This window comes from Plecotus auritus (genome assembly GCF_963455305.1).
Source record: "Plecotus auritus genome assembly, chromosome: 12".
In the NCBI taxonomy this organism is placed as follows: Eukaryota; Metazoa; Chordata; class Mammalia; order Chiroptera; family Vespertilionidae; genus Plecotus; species Plecotus auritus.
The window spans coordinates 19646075-19673854 of NC_137778.1; the positions used below are offsets into that span (position 1 = coordinate 19646075).

At 43.0% G+C, this 27780-nt stretch overlaps 1 protein-coding gene across 1 annotated transcript in view; it reads right to left on the minus strand.

Moving 5' to 3' along the window:
- Positions 1-2288: 2288 nt before the first annotated feature.
- The window catches only part of LAMC1 (laminin subunit gamma 1), a 113674-nt gene continuing 88182 nt past the window's right edge, over positions 2289-27780 (minus strand). Inside the window, exons 14-28 of the mRNA XM_080647314.1 lie at positions 23451-23696; positions 22807-22960; positions 22092-22234; positions 20931-21109; positions 19541-19697; positions 17747-17952; positions 16983-17062; positions 15330-15467; positions 14644-14788; positions 13501-13650; positions 13127-13241; positions 10763-10962; positions 9630-9788; positions 6840-6939; positions 2289-5296 (exon numbers count right to left, since the gene is read on the minus strand). Of these exons, the coding sequence (XP_080503440.1) occupies positions 5040-5296; positions 6840-6939; positions 9630-9788; positions 10763-10962; positions 13127-13241; positions 13501-13650; positions 14644-14788; positions 15330-15467; positions 16983-17062; positions 17747-17952; positions 19541-19697; positions 20931-21109; positions 22092-22234; positions 22807-22960; positions 23451-23696 (2429 nt within the window). The 3' untranslated portion in view covers positions 2289-5039. The remainder of the gene's footprint in view (positions 5297-6839; positions 6940-9629; positions 9789-10762; positions 10963-13126; positions 13242-13500; positions 13651-14643; positions 14789-15329; positions 15468-16982; positions 17063-17746; positions 17953-19540; positions 19698-20930; positions 21110-22091; positions 22235-22806; positions 22961-23450; positions 23697-27780) is intronic.

Sequence of the window (27780 nt, forward strand, 5' to 3'; positions counted from 1 at the left end):
CTATTACAAGGCTTCTAATACCAGTCTGTTTAAATTCACTGGGACCATTCCAAGAAGTCAGAGAAAAAGAAAGGGAATTAATGCTATAACTTGGGCCAGCGCCAGAGATACCTACAGAAGAGGCTGTCGGTAAAAATCACAGCCCCACACCCATGGCACCGGGAGTGGCTATTGTGTGGCTGGGAGCCGGAGGAACAGATCAGATCACTCACTGGACACTGGCTGCTTAGCTGTGTGTGTGGTGTGTGCAGTGCCATTTGGTGAAAGACAGCAGTTGGTTTTGCTTATCGTCCTGCAAATCCCTGTGTAGATGAGTGTGTTGAGGGAGCAGAATGTTGTTGGAAGGAAGCAAGAGAGGGCATTAACAAGTATCTCTAAACCTCCCTCTCTGCTCACAGCAGGTGAAAAGTAACAGGAATAAGGAGGAAAGGCAGATGAGAAAGGATGACTACGTTCATGTCATCTAGACAACCTGAGTAACTACACCTCCTAGCCCGGAGGATGTGAATATGAATGACACAGACCTGGGTCTTGGGGAGAGGGAGGGAGATAGAGGAGGGTGAGACACCTGATCAATAAACATGTGCCCAAGGGCCGTGCTAGGAGACTGTACAAGGCTGGGAGGGATAGTGGACATCAGGAAGGACTGGCTAGTTTCAACAGAGGAGACTTTCCTGTATTGGGGAGAGTAAAGAAAGGGCAATGTAGGCAGAGAGAAGAGTTAAAGCAAAGACGTGGAGGTTTTATACAACACTTGAAGTGTTGGACTTACTCGCATTTGAATTGCAAATCGGGGACTTTGAAGCTTTTCTTTGGACTTCTGCTAAATATTTCCCTTTCTTAAGCATGCATTTAGAATTTCATTTATCCATGCAGAGCAGATGCAATCCTTCTAGGACACACAGTACGAACAGAGGACACGCTAGTTGATGACTCCTGAACCAGTGGAGCCTCTGAGAGAGAGATTGCTAACTAGAAAGTTTCTTATTTTTCACTCCAACTAGGAATACTCACTTCACTTAAACCTGCTTAGTGTGAATGGGCAAAACTATCTGCCACTGACCATTTCTCTTGTTTCCGTAAGCTCTGGGGCTGGGGAGAACTGATGTTTCCTCGGGCTGGGACTTTCCTCACCTTAGGAAGAAGGTGCCACCTGCTTTTCTACCTCGGGGCCCCTTGGTCCCAGGGGTCCTCTTCAGCATTACCCCACTGTAAGCTTCATGGACGGAGTTGGTGAATTCAGATTCCCTGGGGACTATGATGCTTATTTAAGGAGTAAGCCTCTGGGGATTTTTTTTGAATCACATTACGCTGGTACCAACTTTGGAGAAACTGCGGAAACAAAAGGAATAGGAGCACGTTTTAAAAATCCCACTCATCCCGCTGACACAGTCACTAGAAAGGATGTATTTGTATTTGAACCAGATCCTGCAAAGGAACTAAGAGGAGGTGTGTCGAGCTAGTAACTCTAAAGCTCTCCGGGGAAGTCGAAAGGGAAGCCCTCAGGCTTTTCACTGCAGGTCACGGAGTCACAATGATGCCTAAGCCGGGGAAGATGGCATGTCCTCCACAGGGACGCAGGGCTACCAACAGCGCTGAAGAGCGAACCGAAGCCCACCCGCTGTCTCTGTAGTTCCAACGCTGCTCACCTGGTCTCAGGGGACTCCAGCCGGCTCAGCCCTCCAGGCGGGCAGAGGTACAATGAGCAACGCCTGGCCTGCTGGTCCAGCACATTCCTTACTCACCCTTTCTTTTTATTCCATGTTGGGGTGTTGCCATCATCTGAAGAAACCACCTTTAGCTAAGGATATGTGAGTATTCAAAAGACGAAACAACTTGTTACATACAGCTGCTAATTTAGGAAGCCCAAATAACTTAAAAATAGTCCTCAGTAGTCATTCATCAAGTTTTGAGACGACACCAGGGGTAAACTACAGATGGCAGGCCCATGGCCTGTGTTTGTAAATAGCTTTACTGGGACACAGCCACACTCATTTGTCCCCATGCTGTCCATGGTGGCCTTTGTCCTACAATGGCGGAGCGGTTGTAACAGATACTGTCTGGACAGCAAAGTCTAAGACAAATATTTGCTATCTAGCTCTTTACAGAAAAAGCTTGCCAACCTCTGGGCTACACCGAAGTATCCCAATCTGAGAAGGGTAAGAGAAAAAAATGTACACACACACACACACACACACACACACACAGGACTGTTCTTATGAAAATAAGTAAACACCTTTTAACACATCTCACGCCCCCCGCCCCCGTACTCAAGACGCACCAAATATGAAGGGTTACAAATATTCAGATTTTATTATAAATAAAATACTGGTTTTTTAAAACATAAAAATTGCCAAGTGTTGCATTTTATTCACCACCCTGGAGAGCAAGACTGTAGAAATGAAGGCAACAGCTCAGGTGAAGGCACATGTAAAAGGGCCACAGTTGGAATTAAAAACAGAATCCCAGGTAACAGCTGTCTCTGCCCCTGTGACACCCAGCATTCCGCAGCAGCCACCCTGTCGGTTGTATTAAATTGTAAAATACAGATAACTGGAACTCTACAATGAAACAATGGCTATATTGCAGGGGTGTAATCAAGGTATCGTCTTATAAAGAACTTTTATTTAAAAAATAAAATTCTGCTTACAAATATACCACACAGATGGAGGAGAAAAGAAAAGAAAAAAAAAAAGCCAACAACAGAATCAAAATATTTCACCGTTGCCCAAGACGCATCGGAGTGACCCTGACCCAGAGGCTGGATGGAAAACTACCCTGGCAGTCTATCTCAGGCCTCTTCCTGCAACCTTGACCACAGCGTCTATTAGGAAACGGCCACTTTACCAGAGGAACTAGCTAGGAAACTCTGCTGTGACAACTTGGCAAGAAGGAGCCATGGATCCTGGGAAAGCAGGAGAGAAGCAAGAGTGAAGGCTTAGGGGTGTGCCACGTGAAGCCACCTCTGGTTGCAAGGGGAGATGGGAAGGGCAGAACTGAGCTAGGCGGCTCTCCCACTCTATCTGGGGCGCCTCCCTGATGTGCTCTCAGGAATTACACAATCTCTCCTAAGACTGACCCATCCAGCTCCAACCACTGCAGAACGGGCATCTCTAGCTCATTGCTGGCTAGAGCTACACTGATGTTGAAGATATCCTTCTGCAAAATGCCCTCACCCCACCATTCCCTGGCAGCCTGGCACTCCTGCTCTGGAGCAGGTGTTAAGAGCAATACCGTGCTGCCGTTTAGGATCACCAGGGCTGCAGCGGAGCGGGGGGCGAGGGACGGGGATGCTGGCTGTGGCTGGAGGAAAGCAGGCTGATGTTCGCGTGAGAGAATGGGCATGCTGCAAACACAAGGCAAAGAGCAAAGGGAAGGACCAGGTACAATCCGGAGAACTGTGGATGGAAGGGGCGGAGGTAATCAGACACATTGTGTCCGGGACGAGGAGAAGTGGAGAGAAGTGAACAGACAGTGCCATTCTAGAAAGAGGACCAAGTATATTTACATAAATTCCTTATTCTATAATCATGATAAACAAACAAAAAAAAAACATTCACACAAAAATATAAATTTTGAAATAATTAATAGCACCAGTGTGTCAGATAATAGTTTCTTTCCCCCGCTACGCAAAGTACAAAGTTGCATAGTGTTAAAGGCTATATATGAATCTCAAAGGCAGGTTGGTAGGAGGAAGGGGTCGTGTGGCAGGGAATTGTCACACTGTGATCTTAAAAGAAAACCACAGAGCTGAGGATCAAAAGTCGAGAAGCCCACTAGGAAACTCCACGTAAGGGTCTTCCCTCGACACTTAGAGGGAAGGGTTAGAGTGGGTTTAAATCACAAAGTGCAGGAACTAGATGGTGTTGGCAGCTGTATGAACTACTGAGGGCAAGTATTTGCCACCTGGATTTGGCAAACACGTATTTTGAGGAATTCTAGACGATGGGAACGTCAGAAAAAAAAATGAGGCTAAGGATCAAATATGTCATCTCTTCCCAATGGAAGAAAAATGGATATATGGGATCCTGACAATAAAAACTGACCTAAGTTTTATCCCTTCGCTAGAAAAGACTGGGGCTTGTTTTTCTTTTGTCTTGTCAAGATCTTAGGGACCAACTATTCTCTGCCAGATAACAACACTAGTTCCCATACCAACACACTAACACAAAGCTCTAAGAATCAGATTTGGGGAAAAAAATAAACAACTTTAGTGGTTATCATATCCCTATTTCTTCTGCATAGATTCCACTGATAGGAATATCAAAGGATGTCTAGTGGCAAGTACAAGCTGCCCATCCAGACTGAAATGATCAGCTGCCCAAGGATCTGAAGAATGTTTATCTTCCTAGTCAATTGTTAACATAGGAGAAGACGTTCGGCCCCATAGTCTCCCGGAGACTGTCGTGAACAATTGCATCCTTACCCGGGGATGGCTCAGTGTCCTATACTCAAAGTAGCTAAAGCAAGTGGTGACGGCTCTCGACCTTCTAAAGGACCAATACCTTTGGCACAGGAGGTTTAGTTACTTTTGCTTACGAGGAGGAGGGGCAGGAGACGTGGATGCATTTTCTTTAGCTATAGGCTGGCTATACTGGCCATCACAATGCTACAATGAGCAGCCAAACTTTTCCTTCATAGAAACAAGGGGACTGGGGCGGAGGAAGTTCTGTTGGCACCAGTGAGAAAGGGAGGGCTACTTGCCCAGCCCCGGCACGCAAGGGTTCCCACAAAGTGTGCACACCACTGGAGGAGGCCACTGCATAAGGACACGTCCTTGCGCCACTCAGAAGGGAAAGTGTGGATATGGGAGCGCCGTAAGTGGAAGAGAGACTTTGTTAGATAAAACCCTTGGTTCCCGATTCACGATGTTTCATTTGCTTCTCTTTAAACTTTGTGACTTTTCCTGGTTCAAAAGGACAGCGGTGGCGAGCAGCAGAGAAGTGGGGGTCTGAAAATGTCATCTTTGTGTGGAGGCACGCCCCGGCCTCACAGTGGCTCCCGGCGGGAGGACTGCCTGCCAGCCCTGAAGGAAGGCACTAGGGCTTTTCGATGGACGGGGTGTTGAAGCAGCCAGAGGGTAAGGTCTTCCTGATATCTTCCAGGTTGTGGATGTCCTTCATGATCTCCTCGATGTCCCTGTTGTAGTCCAGGATGGCAGCCTCCTGCTTCCTGGCTTCATTCTCCAGGTTGGACACTTTCCTGTCTAGATCGCTGACTTTCATTTCGTCTTTGGCTTTGTTCAGGGTGCCTTCAATCTCGTTGAGCTTGTTCAAGTCCACGGTGTCCAGCTGCCCTGTAGAGTCAGAGAGGACCCAGAAGAGAACAGACGCGTTCAGAAAGGATTATGCCTTCACTCCACAAGTACCCCTGGTCTTTTCACAGAGCCCCGCAGCTGCCACTACGAAAAGGCGGCCTGCGAATGGGACTTGTCCCTGTTGTGCAAGGGCATCTGCAAGGCAAGCCAAGCACCACACCGACCCAACTCGGCAGGAAGGGGGAGAACTATACTGAATACTGGGCTGGATGGGTTTTCTGAGAAAATGGTTTTTGTGAAATGTTTCCTAAGTAACCAGCCTTAGGACCTTAAACCTTGCTGTGGTTTTGAAGGTCATCTGGTGGCATTTAGTACTTTTTCCATGTAACCTGTGTGTCATTTCAGTGCCATCTAATATACACAAACCCCTTTGGGCTAGAACCCTAAGCCTCAGTGCTGAGGTTCCAGGGAAGCTGAGCTGGTTCTGGGAGTCATGTCCTGCTCTCAAGAGTTAGACACCATGAGGAGCCCTGTGGGCAATGGCCAGGGCTGAAATGCTGACATCATTTCGGCAAAGCTTCACTTTAAAATCAGCAAGAAAGAGAGGTTCTTTGGAAAGGAACTGCTTCCATAATAAATGGAAGCAGACTTCCACACACAAGTCAGCACTTCATACGTGCTGTACTTGATTAACTGCTCACAAGGCCATGTGACATCAGGGATTCTCAGATGTTAAGTAATTTGCCCAAGTTTGCACAGCTTCTGGGCAAGAAAGCGAAGACTCCAACCCAAGTCCGACGAACTTTAAAATCCAGCTCTTTCTTCCACAAAAATCGACCTCTTTTAGCTAACTTTCATTTTCAAACCCATCTGCTAGCACACCATTTATTATTCTTGACATTTGAGACAGATAAAAAATATACCCCCTCTCCCTGCCAAAAAAACACTGCCCAAACTTTAAAGGCTAGGAAATGAATGGAATGCCTTGTACAGAGCTGTGCTGACTACAGTTTCCCACTTTATGATGAAGGCCAGTGACAAAGGAGATCTGTCTTATAGGAAGCCTGCTCGCTATCAAGCTGGATGAAAAGAGGGTTCCAATATGCTTATATTTCCTTGAGAAAAATCAAGCCTTTTTTTTCCTTTTGACATATAAGTGTCACCTCATCAGATTATCCTTCCATCGGCAAATGAAGAGAATTCCAGGCAGTGACATCACAACCAGTCGAAAGTGTTATTTTATCACATCACTGAAATCCTTTACAGACAATGCTAGCAGGATGAGCTAAGGATAATCACTGTTCGACTGGATCCTACACCTCAATCATAAATGAGCCACCCCTGCGGGCAACACATCTCCAAACTTCTGTTGAGTCCTGGGACCACTGTCAGACTCAATACCTAGTCAGATTCTATGGAAGGACCTTGTACGTACTAACTGAAGTAATACAACCAAAAGTCAAGATTCAGTTCACACAAAATTTGCATCATATATAATATCTGTTTTTGAATCAACTACATCAGAGCCCAAGAACAGCACAAAGAATTCGGAGATTCCTTAAATGACACTATGGCTACTCACCCAGCTGCTCCAAGAGGTTGTTAATAAGGTTGAGGAGGCTGGAGACGGAGTTCTTGGCCTTTCTGGCATTGATCTCGGCTTCCTGAGCAGCCTGAGAGGCCTGTGGGGGGGGGGGAAGGATAAATGATACACCTGTCCTGACCGTATGCTTTCATCTGCTTGAAGCACTTCTTCCCCAATGAGCCAACTAATCTAATTTTCCTAACTCATAAAACCTCAATCTCTCACTGCAGGGTTTTTTGTTGTTGTTGTTGTTTTTTTTTTTGGGTGGGGGTGGAGGGCGGGTATATCTTCATGTTGAGGATGTTGCTATTATTTATACATATAACAGCCACACTCAGTATGCCTACACTAATTTTGTTTGTATTTCAAAGATCAACATTATCTCCTTCTCTCACTCTCTCACTCAAAAACACATGGAGTTGTATTCATAATAAAATCCATCAGGCAGAAACAAGTTATTTTTAAAGAATGAGCACAAAAACTACATTTTTAGACCTCAAACATGTCTTTCAGGACACTCTTAGGAGCTTGATTATTAGAAATGACCTATCTTCAGAAAACTTTCATAATCAAGTGACACTCTTCTATTAATTGTCTCCCCAACCTGCTGTGCGCGCACACACACACAGGGCCAAAACAATTTATGTTTTAAAAATCAACCGAAGATAAATATAATTGGGAAAATTCCAGGAAACCTGAATAAATACACTTGTGCATGAGTCACAGGAGTAGGCCAGGGAAGAGGAAGTGTCCAAATATCAGAACACAGATGCTCTCAGAAATAAATCTCTCAGGACACAAGCGAGTGGCTGTGAACTCCATGCCACATAAATGTTTTTCTTAGTTTTGGTGTCAAGACAATGTAAAATTTTTGGAGAGAAACAATGTCAAATTAAAAAAAAAAAAAAAAAAAGCAAGGGGTAAAAACCTTCACGTTAATCACAAATCAATGATTAATCTCTGTGGAAATCAGTCAGCTGTTCCTCCGGAGCCTTTGCAGGCTGCTCTGTGCACGAAGGACCGAGCTGTGGCTGAGACCAATGCTGCTGCCCTGGCCCTGCTGCCCCTTCTGGGAACAACCATGAGCCTGTGCTCTTCCGGTTAAAAAAACAAACAAACCACCAAGTGACAATACTGGCCCAATGCTGGCCTTTCAGGACTGAGACAAATGTAGATAGGGTACTGTATGTGACGGTGCGTTGTGCTCCTTAGAAGTTCTTTACCAAAAGGAACAACAACAAAAAATGGATCTTCTTTCCACCCTTTGAATAGAGTCCAGGCGCTTTTTGGAAGCCTAACAAGAATACAGTCTTCTTGCCCGACCAGCATGGCTCAGTGGTTGAGCGTCAACCTATGAACCAGAAGGCCACGGTTCGATTCCCAGTCAGGGCACATGCCTGGGTTGCAGGCTCGATACCTAGTAAGGGAGCGTGCAGGAGGCAGCCAATCAATGGTTCTCTCTCATCATTGATGTTTCTAGCTCTTTCTCACCCTCACTCCCTCTCTGAAATCAATAAAAATATATTTTTTAAAAAAAGAGAGAAAAGCCGAAACCGGTTTGGCTCAGTGGATAGAGCGTCGGCCTGCGGACTGAAGGGTCCCGGGTTCGATTCCGGTCAAGGGCATGTACCTTGGTTGCGGGCACATCCCCAGTGGGGGGTATGCAGGAGGCAGCTGATCGATGTTTCTCTCTCATCGATGTTTCTGGCTCTCTATCCCTCTCCCTTCCTCTCTGTAACATATCAATAAAATATATTAAAAAAAAAAAAAAAAAAAAAAAAAAAAAAAAAAAAGAGAGAAAAGAATACAGCCTTCTTCTTCCAACAGGATCTAAAACTAATGTTTCTACAACCAGATTACGGATGAAATCTGGAGACCCTTGATGAGAAACACCTATTTTTACTAGAAGGGAATTTCCAGTTGGGCCACACCTTGCTACGGAAAATGAAGACAATCCAAAAAATAAAAATAAAATAAAAAGACAACCATAAAAAAAAAGCATAATAAAACAGGGTGTTTGCACAGGGATTCCTCCTGTTATCACTTCCTTAATGTCTTCTCTACCTAGATGAACTGCCTAGTATTTCTCCTTCCCATCCCAAGGCGAAAGTGACCCACAGAGAAGGGCCTGTTTTTTAGCAGGACGGGAAGTACACAACGGAATGAGTTCCTGTCTATCATTCCTGTGACTGTGATCAGATGGACCTGGGAGGAAGTATGGCCACTGTGGCTTCATCAAAGTCTTTCAAAAGCCAAATGCAGCACCAACCGTTTCTGGTTGGGCTGTGCACTCACAAGTCAACTTGGTTACAAATGGTGTCATCACACAAAAGGGGAACAAGTAAATGGGATGCAAGTTTGGGATGGTTTGCCAGCTTCAAAAAATGTCCTTTTACACAAGAAGCAGGTTTTTGCCTCAAGGGAGCAAGTGGCTGGGAGAACAAGAGCAGGAAGGAAATTGACTTTTCATTGCATCCTTCTTTGTTCCCTTTTTACTTTATAACCTCTATGAATTATCCATTCAAAAATACAAACACATACTGTGGAATACCCTAAAGCCTCAGATGTGCAAAACAATGTTTTGATTTAACTGAGAGCAGCTTTGGGACAGGACAATTGTGCAACCACCTGGCAGAACATCCAAATTCTTTGTCTTCTATGTAAGTTACTAACCCAATTCCTGACTAGAAAACACAATGAGAAACGAAAGTCCATATGAAAGAGACTCTTTTTTTATGAAATACCCTTCCCTTTCTGCCCATGAGCACCTATGGCAATGTCGCTTACCATCCCCGCCATCATCATATCCTGGTCCGCGTCATCTTGTTTTTTCTTCAGCTCCTTTTCTGCTTCTTGTAGCTGTTTCAACATATTGTTCACCTCATTATCCAGGTCTGTTACTTCTGCAAAAGTCCTTTCAGCTTCTGCCTTGGTGCTGGTAGCATTCTAAGTACAAAAGAAAGAATGGTTTAAAAAACCCCACACCATTAACCTGTCAAATGGCTCAAAAATACAATCCAGAAAGGATAGGGCAGTAGTTTATACTGGATGTTGACTTGCATATTGAGTTTATCATTTATTTTTGTCTTCTACTATTCCCATTATTAGTTGAGGTCACAGAGCTGGCAAATGCTGAACATTTTAATGGGATACACTTTCCACCACATCATATTGATTAGATTCTTTCACTTGGATACATTTTAAATTCAAAGCTGGCCTTGTTCTACGTGGCAGTTCATCATAATGTACAAAAAGACCATAATCCTGAAGCAGGAATATTTCATACAATTCAGTTAAGTGGAAACTGCCTGTTCTAAAGAAACTAAAAATGTGTGTGATTCTCCAATATGTAATATTAGAATCAGCACCAATCCTCCTAATAAAACATGTAGATTGACCTGTAGGTAGGAAAAAAGCCAGCCGGACAATGAGTAGAAGAAGCCAGCAATGGCAGCTATAGGAATTCTAAACAGGTGGGGCTTAGGCATGGCCAATATGCTTGAATGAGCAGCTTCAAAGATGTACTGACTTGGCACTCTATACAAGATTGAAAAAAAAGGTCAACTATCCAGGTCAAAGAACTGTCCTGATTTCGGAAGAGCCTAATTTTTTGTGTAGGAAGGGGCTCTATGGTTCCCTGAAGCCATCTACCTGCTCACAAACTCAGATCCTGCCACCACTGAGACAGTAGAAATTTTAGTCAAAGACTTTTTCAATGATTCTCCCTCCTAGATCAGAGGAGTTGCCTACTCTAATGCCTCGTAAAAAAAAAAAAAATAAATGGCAAGGTTAATTTAAGATCATTTTACTGAGGCCAAGGAAACATTTACCAGGGCTCTTGAGTGTCTGGAAAGAAATAGGAAAATAACTCAAGAAACGCATGAGCAAAGACTTTGTTTCGAGAAGAGGCAAATACACACCTTCTGGACAGCACTGGCGATCCTCTCCGCCTCGTGGGCCTTGTTCTTAGCCTCTGTGGCGTCCGCCGCTGCATTGCCCAGGGCCAGCTGTGCCTCCCTCGTCTTTTCATTGGCTTCAAATATGGTCTGGTTGATGGCGGGGATTTTCCTTAGTGCCTCCTCTGCAGCAGTCTTGTTATCATTCACTCGCTTATCAAAGTCTAAAACAAGTTCAAGGAATGCATTTGAACTAGACACTCAACAAACCAAAGGGAAGCTTTCAGGGAGCTGAGACTGGGTTTTATGTTACAAACTAGAGGCCCGATGCACGAAGATTTGTGCAAGAATGGGCCTTTCTTCCCCTGGCTGCCGGCACTGCATTCGCTCAGGCCAGAGCCGCCTTTCTATCTTTGCTCTGGCCCAGGGCCGCCTTTCTGCCTTCCCACACTGCCCAGAGGCCCGGAGCGGCTAGGGCGATGCGGACTGCCCCTGGCTGCTGGGCGCCTGTGTATGCAAATTATCCCACCATCTTTGTTGGGTTAATTTGCATACTCACTCCTGATTGGCTGGTGGGTGTCACGAAGGTATGGTCAATTTGCATCTTTCTCTTTTATTAATGTAGACAAGTAAAGTCAGGGGACAAAATGAAAGCAGCATGGACTGAAATCTCAGAAGAACAAAGCGCACAGTTCTATGCAGGAGAGTCAGAGGAATGAACATCTAGCTCTAGAAGGCAAATTCTTACCTGAGAAGTGTATTTTCAGGCAGAGTGCTGGGCACACCATCACTACCACCTCAACCAATACTAAAAACTGCAGTTTCCTTGTGTTCACTATGTGCTAGGTGCTGAGTGAAGAGCTTTGTTGTGTCTGTGATGCAGGCATTGTGCCATTTTTATATATGAGAAAACTGAGGATTAAAGAGGTAGGTAATTTCCCCAAGGGTTCACAGTGAGACGGGGATCGGCAATTCTAACTCAACCCCACTGACACTGGGACCCTACATTCAACCATCCTCGTGTCAAGCGTTAGTATTCATAGAGCCTGTGGCTACTTTATCAGAGACAAATCCAGGACTACACAGTGAATTCAGAACATTTCTTTTTTTAATTTGGGTGAGAAAAGAAAACACAAATATTGAGATGCAAATGGCAGAGAAAATTAAAGATAATCTCCATTTACCAAGAGAGGTCAGCTAAATAGGCATATCTAGATTAAGTAAGCGAGCCTACCAAAAAAAGTTTCCTTTTTTTCCGTATTGAAGTATGAAGGAGTGAGATGACATGAGCTCTGTGTTTTTTTTTTCTTTAAAATATTTTAGAAAAAAAGTAAAGTGGGCCCTGGCTAGATGGCTCAGTTGGAGCATCGTCCTGTACACCAGAAAGGTTTCAGGTTCGATTCCTTGTCAGGGCACATACCCAGGTTACGGGTTTGATCACCAATTGGGGTGCATATAGGAGGTAACCAATCGGTGTTTCTCATATTGATGTTTCTCTCTCTCCCCCCCGAAAATAAAAACATACCCTGGGTGAGGATTAAAAAAAAAAAAAAAAAAGAAAAAAAGGTAAGATGGATATTGGGGGATGAATTAAGTGCAGTAAAAACCATAACTGTTGTTTTATGGATGACAGTATATAGAATCTATTATACTACAATAGTTTCCCCCTTATCTGTGATTTTACTTTCCACATTATCAGTTATCTGCTGTTAATCACAGTCCAAAAATATTAAATAGGGAATTCTATAAACAAACAACTCCTAAGTTTTTCCCAGCCGGCATGACTCAGTGGTTCAGCTTTGATCCAGGAACCAAGAGATCACTGGTTCAATTCCTGGTCAGCGCACATGCCCACGTTGCAGCCGTGGCCCCAAGTAGAGAGCATGCAGGAAGCAGCCGATTGATGATGTTTCTATATCATCAATATTTCTATCTCTCTATCCCTCTCCCTTCCCCTCTCTCTAAAAATCAATAAAAACATATTAAAAAAAGAAAAAAAAGAAATTTCGAACCATTCTGACGTGAATCATCCCTTTATCCAACCAGGGTATCATGCCGTATGTGGAATACAGGAAGATATTTTGAGAGAGACCACATTCAATTCCTTTTAGTACAGTATATTGTTATAATTGTCCTATTTTATTAGTAGTTATTGTTGTTAACCTCCTACTGTGCCTAATTTATAAATCAAACTTTATCATAGGTATGTATATCTAGGGTTTGGTACTATCTGTGGTTTCAGGCATCTATGGGAGGGGGTCTTGAAACATACCCCCCACAGATAAGTGGGGATAACTATTATTTTTCAAAGAATCTCATGGTTAAAATAAAAAAAGAACTCGCCCTTGTGGAGGAAGCATACAAATTGACCCTGTGACCCTTTCATACCTTTCAGGTTGTTGAGAATGTCATTGGCTTCTTGTAAGGTATTTCGTCCCCGTTTAGCAGCTTCTTCTGCAAGAGCCTTGGCAGCATCAGCTCGAGCTAGGAGTTGGTCGGCGGTCTGCAAGCACATGGCTGATCAGAGGCCAAACCAGCCAAGGTGAACCCCCTCGCCCCTAACAGATCAGGCACAGCCAGGCAGCCACCCTGAGACTCGCCAGCACCCAGCAGGCTGGGCCTGGGCATCCAGCACAGGCCCTGCTCTCAGGATGCCATGCTTTGCTGCCTCTGCTACTGTGGTGACATTACAGACACAGCTTACACTTGGACCGTTTCAGATTTTGCCCCAAGGAATGAAGCAACCTGTAAATCAAACTGACCTGCTGTTCGACCTTGCCGCCCTCCAGAAGTTTCTTCACTTCGAATTCCTTCCCTCTCATGTCATCTCTGAGGTCCTCGTAATCTTTTAACTTCTGGTCAATCAGACGGTCCAGATCCTCTGCTTCCTTCTTTATCTTATTTGCCTCATTCTGTGAGAAGCAAGTAAGACCATTCCATTTTATATCAAACAAACAGATGAAGAGGTAGGCTTAACTACTCTATAATACTTAATAGGTATTCTTAAAAGAACAGCATAGGTCAAAATACGGACCTTATTTTAAAACTGAGGCATACTTTACACGTGGTGAAATGCACAATGCTTAGTTTGATGAATCTAGATAAATATATTTACCTATAACCAACACCCCAATCAGGATACAGAATATTTCCTCCCCAGGAAATTCCCTTGTATCTCTTTCCAGTCAATTTCCACATCCATCTTACCAATAATGCAGCTGCCACCAGTTCTGATTTTTCGTATCATCGATTAGTTTTGCCTATTCTCAAATTTCACATATGTGGAATGATACAGTATAAACATGTCTGAAGAGACCTAAACCTTTATGATAAAAATAAAGTCAACTCTGTGGATGTAAGTAGTGTAACATAATAAATCTTAAGTTTTAACGTTAAAAATATATATATTTATACTGTATATGTACCATTTATCCAGAGCCTGGTATGAGGATTTATGATTAGAGTACAGATGAAATAAAATACTACTACCTATTCCAAAATATTTTACCTGACTTTGAGCATCATGATGTAATGTTTTCATTTAAACCTTCTCTATTATTTCTCTCTCGTTCTCAACCAGGAAGTTCCTGGGAGTGATGGTCTAGGTGTACTCTGCTTTAATTAATCCAAATATGTTACAATTTGGATTTATATTAAAGACTTAGGGGTGACTATTCATATCACTAAAGTAGTCTTTGCTATTTAATGTTTATAATCACAGGATTCTTCACTTCAATCAGTTCTATTATGTATGTAAAATAGAACTTGCCTTAGCGGTGAGTCCGTGGGTGGACAGTTATGGGCTGTCAGAGTGTGTGTGTGTGTGTGTGTGTGTGTGTGTGTGTGTGTAGGGAGGAGTGACAGTGACAACCAAAGCCCTGTGCATACAGGTTGTCATTCCATACCTCCAAGGCTCCTGAGTCCACAGGCGACAGCTGGGACACGCTGGCATAGATCTCCACAGCTTTCTCACCGGCCCTTTTGGCCTCCTCATGCACTCGGGCCGCTTGCTTCTCTAGATCCTGGGAGATGGTCTTCGCTTGTTCATACCTAAGGGACAAGAGATGGGATTTCATGAAAAACTCAGTTGCTTTTGGCATCTTAATATTAAGTGGACTCATTTCTGTTTAAATCACTACGAGAGTATTTCCAAAACCTCAAAGAAAATGCCGCCTTAAACTGCTATGGTTTAATACCAACACAGCTAAAGTTTACATTTCATCTCATCAATTCTATTCATAACATTTGGTTTTCCTTATACTTTCTCATACGCTTTTTAAATATTTGTAACTCAAGTGTATTTTCTCTCCGTTATGATTCTTTTCTTCTTCTGTTTTCATTTATGCAATTTTAAGTATCATGGCTAGTCTTGTTATCGTTTTCTGCAGTTACAGTAATTGGACCAAATAATATGTCCATGGCTCTACATCCCCAGCTCTAATTATGGGACCAGGTGAAAAGCAGGATAAGCAAAAGAAACCTTAGTGCATGAACACATGCCCTGAGTCCACCAGCATTTGATTTTTCATTGAACTGGTGTTACTTACAAGAACACCTGAATGGCTATAAGCCACTTTTAGATTTCACTCACTTCCTATTAAGCTCTTCAATCTCCAATGCTGTTTGATTTTCTCCTGCCAGTGTCCTCAAAAGCAGATTATATGCCTCAGTTGATGTGTCATTGGCTGTCTGGGCCACCCGGACAATGTCATCAGCTTCTTGTTTATGGCTGTATAACATAGAAAAAAAAAAACAACAACAACCATGAAACAGAGCCATCTGATGGGGAAAGCAGTAGAACTTAGGGAATGCTTACCTTATTACACATACTAATGTATATATGCATCTACAAATACTAGAAAGTCTTATACATTTGGAAATTTGCAATCATTTTAGTGGGCCTGAGTTTACAAGTAGCATTCTGTAATCTAAGAAAATGGTATTTTCCAAGGAAATTAATGGTATAAAATTTATAGGAACAAATGTTTCTATTTCTTCAAAAACTTACTTACAATTATTTAAGAGTGATTTATATATAAAACCATGTCTGCTTGCAGGAACGCCTGCATCTACTCATAAACACAAATCCCAGACCTACTCTGGTTCATTTACTACACAGTCTTGAAATAGCTTTGACTATTCAGATTTCTTACATGCAAATCCATTACTGGCCAAGAAAAGCAACTCAACACCAAATGGCAAGGAACATATCAACAGGCTCTCCAGCCAAATAAATGCATTTCAGATGGGTAACCGCTAAGGTATTTTTTCTTCAGCTCTAAAATTTCTCATTATACTGCAATGTCACACTGCAGTAGGTAGCCGTTCATGTTGGTATGATAAACTTTCCTTCAAAATTCACGTATGAAGTACACTGGAATTAACTGATCTCCAAGACCTAATTTTCTTGGGAGCTTTCCATACTGTTTTCAGCTGTCTTCTTTTAATCAGCAAATCCAGCTATGAGACCAGGAATGCTCTATGAACTAAAGGACACAGCTCACACATTCACATTCGCACACGTTTCAGCAAAATGCCACTGTAATTGCTCTGGACACCGGGGATAAAATTCCAACCTCAGGCTTCCTGAAGCAGCCATGAGGTTGACAGCTGTTCTGCAATGCATTCAACAAACATATTATTGAGTGCTTACTGTATGCCACACATTGTTTTAGGCACTGGGGACTTCAGCAGTATATAAAACACAAAAATGCCTGCCGTTATGGAGCATTCATTCCAGCAATTTTATTTAAAATTTTTTTTTAACTTGATGCCCTCTACAATTTAAAGTGTTCTTAAGAAATTACATTACACTTAATTTTTTAAAAAAAATCAGGAATGAAATGGTCTGTTTTCTTTGGCTGATTTTCAAATGTACTGTGGCTTAGTAAATGGTTTTTCCTGAAGCTTGAAAATTAAACATTTTTATTAAAAATAACTAAATTCTACCGAGCTTCTTAGTTATCTATTAACTTTAAGGTTTTGAAATTAAACATCTAAAAATGTTATTTTTTTCAGATGTGCAAACATAATTTCCCTTCAAGCCATCATACTCTAATGTCCAAAGTAAATATTCTAATTTCAAAGAAAGGGAAGAAAAGAGTACATGTAGCTGATAACATTCCAGAAGGAGAGCCAACGTTGCGAGGGAGGGTGATGTGGAAAGAGCTTGCGGGTGCAGGATGCGGGAACACACCACAAGAAAAGCCACAACTTCACCAGTGAACAGGGGTCTGGCCATTACCGTTCCGCAAGCCTTCGCGCCTCTTCTGCCAAAAGCGTCATGTTGTTCGGGTCCCCCGTGGACTCTGGCTGAGTGATTGACTGAAGAAGAAATAAACAAAACACTAACTTTAAAGGACTGAATTATTTACTTTTAATAAAGCAAGTGTCAAAACTACATTTTTAAAAAATGTGTTTTCATGGATTTCTGATAGAGGAAGGGAGAGGAGGAGAGAAAAAAACTTAAATGAGAGAGAATCATTTGATCGGCTGCCTCCTGCACGGCCCCCTACTGGGGATCGAGCCAGCAACCTGGGCATGTGCCCTTGACCAGGAACTGAACCATGACTTCCCGGTTCATGGGTCCATGCTCAATCGCTGAGCCATACTGGCCAGGCAAAACTAAATTGTTATTAGTGTCATTTAGCAAAAAGAATGCCTCTTCTTAATTTCAGAGATCTTTAATAGCAGCATCCTTGATTGTAGTTATTACTTCTAGTTTCAGGAAAGGATAAAAGAAACTACAATTGCCTAGTGCCATAGAAAGAACAAAGCTAGAGAAAGGACCCAGATGTCGCTTTGGTTCTGGATCCAGTTCCTGATAACTGTTTCATGACTACTGTGAGCACTGTGGTTTTCTTGCTCCATGTTTAGAGACAAATAAAAAGACACAGGAGTCAAGTTAGCTAAAGGAGTGAACACTCCACTGACTGTAACAGACCTGCTACAAATTACCAAGGGATGCCCCCGCCCCCACCCCCACCTCAGAGCATCACACTCACTCACCACGTTGGCAACAGCAATCTTTGCTTTCTCAAGTTCCTTGGACGCAATTTCAATCAACTGCTCTGTGCTTTCTACCCGGGCACGCGCTCGTTCAGCCAAGTTTCCAGTCTCTTCAATGGTATTCCGGATATTCTGTAAACGGCTAATTTGGCTGGATAAGGAGTTATTCACTCTCTGGAGGCGATCCATCAAATTTTGGTCCACATCTGCAAGGGCAATGCAGAAGAAGGTGCATAGATTATTGGAAGGGTCAGGGGGGACACGTCACCTCACATGGGATCCGAGGCACTCGTCATCCTTACTCTTCCAAACACAGCAGCTTCCTGACAAGTTTCCCCATCGGCAGAGCCAGTCAGTCACTACTGTGCCCAGTTACATTCATCACAGTGTCTGTCCCACTTGACTCTGAGATCCTCTCTCTCACTCATCACTATATGCCGTCTCAGTGTGTAGTCATGACTTAAAATGTTACAATCAAAGCAAATAACCAAAAAATACCTAACGTGGACATACGCTCTTGACATCTCATTTTATTTTCCTTAGAAATTTACCTCACAGAACAAATTTTGGATTCTCATATAAAATTTACCTGGCCCAAAGCAGATGCATCCAATTACTTCCTTCTCTACATCAATAATTTTTATGGAGTCAAAATTCTAGATATTAAAAGACACTGACAACAAGAAATAAGCCATCTATTAAGTTTCTGTTGACCTGAACTCTAACAGGAAGACTTCTCTAATGCCACGTGGATACAAATTCATACACTCAGCAGGGAAGTCCATCATTGCGGTCCCCAAGTGTGATAATGTTAACGCGCATTTACTGTGAGTGTCTGTGAACCGGGCATCTCAGAGATGGAAAGCACCAAAGCAGAGTGACCTCAGCCAGATGGTGAGCACCTTACTCATCTTTTCATTATAGCTGTTTAGCACAATGCTTGGCATACGATAGGCACTCAATACCAGTAGGAAAGAACTTGTCCAAATGTAGGAAAGAGCTAATTCAGAGTAAGAAGTAAAAATCTAAAGTGATTTAAAAAAGCAAGTAAATTATTTAAAATAACATCTTTTTTTTTTTACATCTTTTACTTTCAAAGTTTCGAAAACTGTTTCTTGTGAAGTCAATAAAGTATCTACTCAATTTTTTTCTTAATCTTAAGTCAACCCCTTTGCTGTCTGTCACCGGTCTCATCAGATAATATACATAGAACTGGTCTACCAAATTGGGAATGATATTAAAGATGCACATAATATGTAAAATATATACTTTTATATATACTAGCACATATGCTTGCTAATTAGAAAATTTCCCAAGTAGACACTAATTTCCAATCTTTGCTTTTGTAAATACTGTGTTATACATTCAGTATCTGTTTAGCCAATACCCACAGTCCATAACTTTTCCTCACAAGAGTCCTTTCTAAGAAAATAATAAAGCAGTGCCTAACATAAACTCTTACTCACTACAATGATAGAAAACCAATGATACAATTTCCTACTTAAAATAATGCACACCTTTAATCATTTTTAAAGAAGCTATTTAGAACACATGTTGTAATGAAAAAAATTTATAAAATAGAATTTTAATGTCTAATCCTTTTTGATGTGTTTGGAGAATTTTTTATGTTTACTCAAACCATTAAGTTGACAGGTTCTTGTAAGGCTACAAATAGTTTAAAAATCAAGAAAGAATTTTATAAAACCATACAAATTCACCTTGAATTAAGACTGGCTTGCCTCACAGAAGTTACCCCCCCTCCCCACCACCCCACCCCCATTGGATCCTGCATACCTTTGACATCCTGAGCCTCACGAAGGAGGTCCATCACCTCTCTCTCTGCTTCCTTTAGTCGATCCTCGAAGGCTTGATCTGGCACCACCTCACCCCCAGTGCCAAGGTTTGCCATGAGAGCCTCTAATTCCTGAAGTTTCACTCGATGATCAGCAACCTAAATATAATGAAGGGAGAAGAGGAAAAGGTAGGACATACAAATATTTCAGAAGAACTCAACTGTACTTCCTGCAGGAATACAACTCAGAGGGCACTCTATAACAAGTAGGTCCAGACCCTCCATGCATGCCCATTCCATTGACTTCATTTTTATTTGTATTTAATTAATAAATACAAATTTTATTTTTCAATTACAGTTTACATTCAATATTATTTTGTATTAGTTTCAGGTGTACAGTACTGTGGTTAGACAATCATATAGTTTACAAAGTGTTCCCCCAGTACCCACTTGGCACCATATATAACAATGTTATCAACTCTATTCCTGTGCTGTACTTCACTCCTTTGACTTTAAACACTATGTGCTGAGGATTCTCCAGTTCTACCTCTCCCTTGCCCTTTAGATTACCTTCCTGATATCTCCACTTGGCTCTCCGATAGGTATCTCAACTTAACATCCAAAATTATACTCTTAATTTTTTCCTCTTAAATCTGTTCTGAGTCATCTCAATAAATAATGCCTCCAGCTACCTTAAGCAAAATACCCAACATCCATCCCGATCCTTCTCTTTCCCAATGCTTGCCCGCTGTACTGACCTACCTCACAAACATACATGTTTATCCAGTTCAATCTAGGCTTCCCCTTTGCCATCATTCTTCACGTAGCAGTCAGAGTGGTCTTAAAAGATGAGTTGGATTTTCCTAACTTAAAACTCTTTGGTACATTCCCATTTGATTTGGTATAGAATCTAAATTCCTTACTCTGGTCAACACGTGCAACATAAACTGTCTCTACCTACCTCTCCAGTCTTATCACAAACTGCTCCCTCCTCATTCGGCGGGCTCCAGGCACCTCCCTGTGTTGAGACTTTGGTACCCGTGTTCCCTCCGCCTAGAACAGCCTACCCTCCACTTGCTTGTTCCTTCTTATCCTAAGATCTCACCTGAAGTGAATTTCTTTCGAGAGGCCTTGGATAAAGTAGCTCCCCCAGTTATTATTATTATTTTTTTGGTCTCTATTCTTTCGGGCACTTATCTGTTAGGATTTCTTTATTTAATGTTTATAATTTATCTCCCAGCTGGAGCCTGAGTCTTTGAGAGCAGGTACTGTGTCTACCTGGTCCACCATTTTTTCTCTAGAGCTCAATGCATAGGGAGTGGCCATTCAACATCTGCACTGTGAATGAATGAATGAATGAATGAATGAATGAGTGCACTGTTGGCACCTCACCTTATCCTTCACCAGCCGGTAACATGCTGGACATTCCTGGCAGCCAGGCCAAGACCGATTGTAGAAATAGTTCTCTTCACATTGGTCACAGCGATTTCCCACAAAGCCTTCTCTGCATTCACAGCGACCATCGTCTTTGCACTGGAGTGAAAGGGACCCCTCAGGGTGACAGTCACAGGCTGCAGAATAAAGGCAAAAAAGGACAGAATAAGGAAAAGAAGGAAGAGTGCATTTTCTCTGAATTCAGGCTACCAATAAACTGATTATAATATCATGGTAAGTAGACTTTTTTTTTTTTTTTTAAACAGGCTGACTTAGAATTTAAATGGTAAAGTCTACTTAGTTGAGAATACAGACATTTTTATAACAAAAATAAATTTCAAAGTAAAATGTACATCCTTTGGAGGGGGGCACGTTTCATGTCACTTAATAATTACAGAAATTAGTCTGTTAAACTGATCAGAGCCCTTTCCGTGCACTTGGAGAAGTCATCTCTCCGCTGTTTAATATTTCTCTCACTAAGGAGCTAGGAAACCCAGACGCTAATGCTTGCATTATATTATTTGCTAGCCTGTTTACTCACTTTGTTCTCTGAGCAGAAAGTCAATGACTTATGCTGCGTTCCACAGGAGAAATGAAGGAATTCAGCAAGCAAACCCCACACTGTTCTGAGGCCTAATTCCAGGCAAGTGTTTATGCCAAGGAGCAGCAGCTGTTTACATGTAACTGCACCAAAAGTGCCCTAAGGGTGGGAAGCAACTGCAGCCAGCAAGTCAACAAACAGTTCTGAGCAGACTCCCTCACCGTTTCATCGTCTGCACTAAGAATGTGATCAATAAAATGTTTTACTGAGCACAGTGGGACACTCAGTAACCAAAGGGAGGCTTTTCTTTGGAAAAATAAAAGGCTGGCAGAAGGAAGAATCAGGAACATAATGAAAGAAGACATAAAGAGGGTGGCTGCAAAGAAACCAGAGAGGCTCTCAATCCCCAGAGTTTGAGAAAAGGATAATATTCACGGAATAAAGCAAAGATGATGATTTAGGGACGGCCCTGGCTGTGAGCCGTCGGGGAGACGGGGGCTGTCAGAGTTCTTTCTGGACTTACGGTCCAAGCTAGAATTAGGGGAGACTTAGAGTTCAATGCCATCGACACCCCTTACGTTTGCAGCCTTCGGGTCCAAAGCCAAAGTGGTTGACCTCACAGTGCTCGCAGTGCTGACCGGTGATGCCCGGCTGGCACTCACACTGGCCAGTGCGGATGTCACACTGTCCGTTGGTGGAACCCAAAGCATGGCAGTCACACCTGAAATGAACACAGGACATTTCTCAGGTTAAAAAAAAACCACACAAAACACAGACTTTAAGCAAACTTCTTTTTTCCCCTTTCAGCATAAAACTGATATAATTTGTAACAGAAAACAGAATGTTGAGGACTACTGAGCCCCTGAGGTACAAGTAATTTTCAGGAGTTCTCTTCGGAACTTCTCTTCCTAAGCCAGCACACAAACACTGTTATTCCACCACTAAAGCCACTGCCTGTGGCTCTCCGACCTGGCGCCTCCTAGGCCCTGACCAGGAGTTTTGAAAACAAGAATTCCCCAACTGCCACTCTGGAGGTCTGAGTCTAAACATCTCCGAAAGGACCTTGTCATTTGTGTATTTTTAAAATGCTGCTCAGGTGAGGCTGACCCAGCCGGGGCCACGGCATCCCGCCTTACCCCCCATTAGCTTCATTACAGCTCTCCAATACTGCCTCCCACGTCAGGCACTCGAGTAACTCCTGAACAGAGTCAAGCCAACGACATCGCGTGAACATTCATCTCTTGCGATGAAAAAAGCGAAGGTCACTTCTACCAAAGGCCCCTGACGCCTCACCTCTGGCAGCCCTGCCCGCTGTGCAGGTTGTAGAATCCAGGTTCGCAAGCTCCACAGTCCCGGCCGGTGACATGAGGCAGGCAGTCGCACTGGCCGGTCACGGGGCTGCAGCCACTCTGCTGCCGCGAGGTCCCGTAGGGGTTGCAATCGCAGGCTAAGGTGGGAAGAGAGAGACGGCAAAAGAGGCAACTCACCCAAGAGAAACACAAAAATGCAAACTTTACAGATAGACTCTTTAGGTGTGTGTTGTCCAGTGCAGGAGCCACCGGCCACCTGTGGCTGTTGAGCACTTGAAATGTAGCTGCTCTGAACTGAGATGCTGGAAATGTGAAACACACACTGAATTCCGAAGCCTTGGTGTGGGGGAAAAACATACATCTCAATAATGTGCTATTACTGGTTACTTGTTGAAATGATAACATATGTTAGCTATATTACGTTACATGAAATATATTATTAAAATTAATTTCACCTGTTTCTCTTTATTTGGATGTCTCTACAGAAAAATATAAGTGATGCGTAGCTATTTCTATCGAGCAGTGCTGCTTCAGACCAAACAACTGTAAATATTTAAAGAGACCGACCACACAGCGAGTTCTCAGAATGAGTACAATTGGGACAGCATCTGGCCGGCGGCTGATCACCTTTGCATTTGTCTGCCGGATTGGGAGCCAGCGGATTTCCAAAGAAGCCATCTTTGCACCGGTCACAGTAGAAGCCGGCGGTGTTGTAGATGCACTTCAGGCATTCTCCTGTCAGGCGATTGCAATTTCCGACTGCGTTGGGATCGATGTTGGCGTTGCACTGGCACAGCCGGCAAAGCCTCACAGGGCCGTGTGTCCCCTGAGGGTCTCCAAAGTAGCCATCATCGCAGAGCTCACATCTCTTACCTGTGCATGACACGATCGTATGTTACGAAAGAAAGGCCTTAGGTTACGAAGAGTCTGCTTACAAACTACCCTGGTGACAAATAGCCTAGTGTAACCACTGATTGGGAGGCAACATGGTGCAGTGGACGTGGCACCAGCCTAGGAGAGCAGAGGACCTGGGCTGCGGTCCTGGCACTGTGACCTTGGGCACCTCTCCAGTTCCTCGGTAGAAAGTAGCACCTGGTTTGTCTACTTCAGCTCAGCTGTCCTGAGGATTACCTGAAATCACACACTGAACGTGCTTTGTGAGTCAGGCTCAGAGTTTAACCTCTCCATTTCCAAGGGATGGCACATTCATATGTTTGCTTTGTTGATGATATTGAGATGAAAGGTGACTCTTGATACCATAAATCTCCTATACAACACGGTGAGTAGGATCATTCTCTTAAAAAATAAAAGGCTAATCCTTGTTTAAGCAGCATCAACCAGCACGGAATCTGAGCATTTTACAAGGGAATCTGGAGATTATTTGCCACCCACTTCTATCACAGCTAAGGGACCGGGGAGAGAGGTTAAATTACTTGCCCACAACCAAACAGCTGACAGGTAGTGAGAGAGACAGAGCTAGAATTCAGGGCTCTTCCTAACTCACTAAACTCGTGACTCTGTGAAGCAGGAAGAGATGACAGTGAGGTGGATGAGGTTGGTGTCAGCGGAAGAAGTGAAACGTGGTTAGATTTACATAGAACCAGTAACACTTGCTGGCTGACTCCGTCTGGGAATGAAGGATATGCCTAGGATTTTAGCTTGAGCAACGAGGTGCAAGGAAGTATTTTTACTGAGATGACCAAGATTGGGGAGGGAACAGGGTTGAGACAGGAAAAAGAAGAAATCAAAGATTTAGTGTGGATTTGCTTAAATTTGAGATTCCTTTAGCCATCCGAACCAAGACCACAGAAGAAAAGAATCAGCAGATTCAAATTAGCAATACCTGAAGAGAATTTAGTAAAGATACTATCTACCCAGATATGGGCAGAGTATAGGGAAACCACAGGAGGGTGTAGCACCTGGGACAGTAACCATGGGGTTGATGGGCTCCACAACCTGGTCTTCAGGGATGGAGGGAGGGAGTAGTTACCAGAACCTAACAGTTTCTCACTTTACTAGAAAGAGCTGTTTGGAGAAGGCCACCTGCCAGTAGCTGAGAACTTTGATTAAGGTCACCAAATCATGAGGATCCCACAGAGAAGGAGCCTCAGAACAAATACTCTGCATTTACCAGGGAGGCTACCATTCTATATGGTGCATGTAGGTCTCGTGAGGGTAGAGACAGATGAAGGATGGAGGAGGAGGAGCATATGGAGGGCTTCCAGCCACCACCCAAGTGGAGATGGTAAATAGGTAGCCGGTGCTCGGGGCATCAAGGTCAGGGCTGAAGATACAGATTTTGCGGCTGTAACAGAGAGGTTTTGAATCCTAAAGATGGGGTCTACTCACCTAAGGGGAGACTATCAAGTTGACATGAAAGCCCGAGGTTGAGAATCAGAAGTGATCAAAGGAGACCCAAGAGAAGAGAGGTAGGAGGAAACCAAGGAGATGGAAGTGTCAAAAAAGGCAAGAGGAGAAAATGTTTGGAGCAAAGTGAGCTGTCAACAGTGCCCAGTGTGGCAGAGACCGGGCCGGAGGAGGACTGACCACTGCAGGTGGCTAACGGAGACCACTGACGAGGCAAACAGGACAGAATATGTGGCTGGGCTCGGGCAGGAGGGGAAGAAACAGGACGCTGAGAGAGGAGAGGAAGCTGGGGGCCTTCTGGTCTCTGATACAAATAGTTGCCAGACCCTCACCTGAAATCCTTGTCCAGATTAGCTTGAAGACAGCATTTCAGTTCTGCTTTTTCATTAGATAATTTAGCTATTCTAGATAGGATCCAGATTTAAAACGTTTTGAAACCTGTTTTGAATAAAACTTAATTTAAAAAATCTGGTGGAAAATCTAAAACAGAAGTACATGGTAGTCCATGGAAAGCTCTCACTCTAAAATGCCCTCTGGCAGCTATAGCTCATCTACTCTTTTGTCTTAGAGTCTAGGATGCAGGTTCAAATCCTGGCTGTACTATTTACAAGGTGTTGGACAGGTTATATACCTGTTTAGCCTTAGTTTTCCTTGTCATCCCTCCCAGCAATGGGAGAGGTGTCCTTCTTTCTTCTCCTTTAGCACACTGTGTGCATCCCTCTGTCTGAAATTACCACACTGTATTAAAATTATCTCTGCTTCCCTCCATACTTTTAGCCCCTGAAGAGTAGGGACCATCCATTAATCATTTTTATATTCCTAATGCCATGCACTCAAAAACTGGTTGAAAAAAGACTGTTATTATTAAATTACCTCAAAAGATTGTTTTAAACATTAAATGTGAATGCAAGCCACGTTAGGATATCAGTGATTATAAAGAGTTATTTATATTCTTCAATAGTGTCCTAAATGAATTGCATCTTACCTTATATCTGCAATCTCTATTCATTTATCCAATAATTATTTGCATTCATTCAGCAAACACATATTTTTGAACGCTATTCTGAGTGTTAGGGATACAAAAGTGAATAAAATAGATAAAGGTCCCTGCTCTCATGGAGCTTAAACTGGGGGTGGAGGAATAGAAGGGAAGATAGACAATAAACAAATGAATAAACATGAAAATATCAAGTGATTAAAGAATGCTATAAAAAAAAGCAAAGAAGGATAAAGGAATAGAGTGAGAGCATATTTTTACAGGGGCTATGCTGTTTATCAATGACATCTACACCCCAATGAACATCCTCAAGAACTGCCATAGATCACTCCCTTCAAGCCAGGTGGTAACTAATGAGACAAAGCTTTGTGTGAGAAACACCTGATTAGAGACCAACATGTTTATAACATTTCCCAAGATCTCTTATTTTACACTCCATTTCTCCATCCCAAACTGTCTTAATCCACCATTGGTACCCTTTAGTATAGACATGAGGACAACTCCACTATGCTTAACTGTTTCGTTTTTGCAAATGCCACCTACCCAGTGAAACAACAAAATGAGTAAAGGGCTCTACCATCAAACATTATATTAAGTACATCTAAGAGTAGATACTATACATGGGATACTTGCTAGATCCTATGGCCGCAGAGTAAAAGGCACTAAGCACCTGGGGTAGGAGGGCAGGGAGGGTTCATTGGAAAGCCTTCCTGGGAAAGTGATGTTTCAACCCCACCTCCCAGATGAGACAGGAGTTGGCCAGGAAAAGGGAGGTTTGGGTAGGAGGGAGTGGGGTGAGCACTCTAAAGGAGAACAGCAGATGGCAGGCCAAAGAGTCTGGCACATCTGAGGGACAACGAGAAGCCCAGGAGGACTGGAACAGAGCGTGGCAGTGGGTGATGGGGAATGAGGCTGGGGAAGTCTGTCTGCGTGAGACTCTGTTGGGCCACTGATTTTTTTAAAAAACAGGAAAGAGTCAAAAATATAAAGTTCTACACAAATTTCCATTCCTTATTTTCCCAACTATCTTACGCAAATGTTCGCATCTCTGTGTTGCAATGCCCTGATGCTTGGGGAGGGGCCAGTGGAACAGGGAGGGAGATGGGGTGTTTGGATGTTTCCCAATGATTAAAGAATGTTTTGATGAAACACAAAGAGATACAGATGATTAGCTCAGTGTTCTGGTCTCTCACTTATTTTTATGCTCTGTAGCAATGTCTTTGGAACAAAAAGCTTGTAATGGAGTCCAAGGCTGTATCAGAGGCCTGGCCAGAACTTCTCCATTACGTGGAGACTGAAGTCAATGTGAGAAGAGAAACAGTCACCAGTGAGCCTCGGTCTCCTCGGGCAGCCAGCCTGGGTGGGCAGTTCCTTGAGTAGCTACAAAAGACCTAGTTTTATGTTTTCATCAGAAAGAAAGAAAAACTCAGAAAAATGGGAACACTGGCCTATCCAAAACTATAAAAAAATGAACACATTTTCCCAATAAATGTGATGGACTCTGATACTCTGCAAGAACAATTTGGAGAAAGGATATAAAACAATTGTTTTAATTACCACTTTATATCAGGAAGCCCAGGATAATGGCCCCAC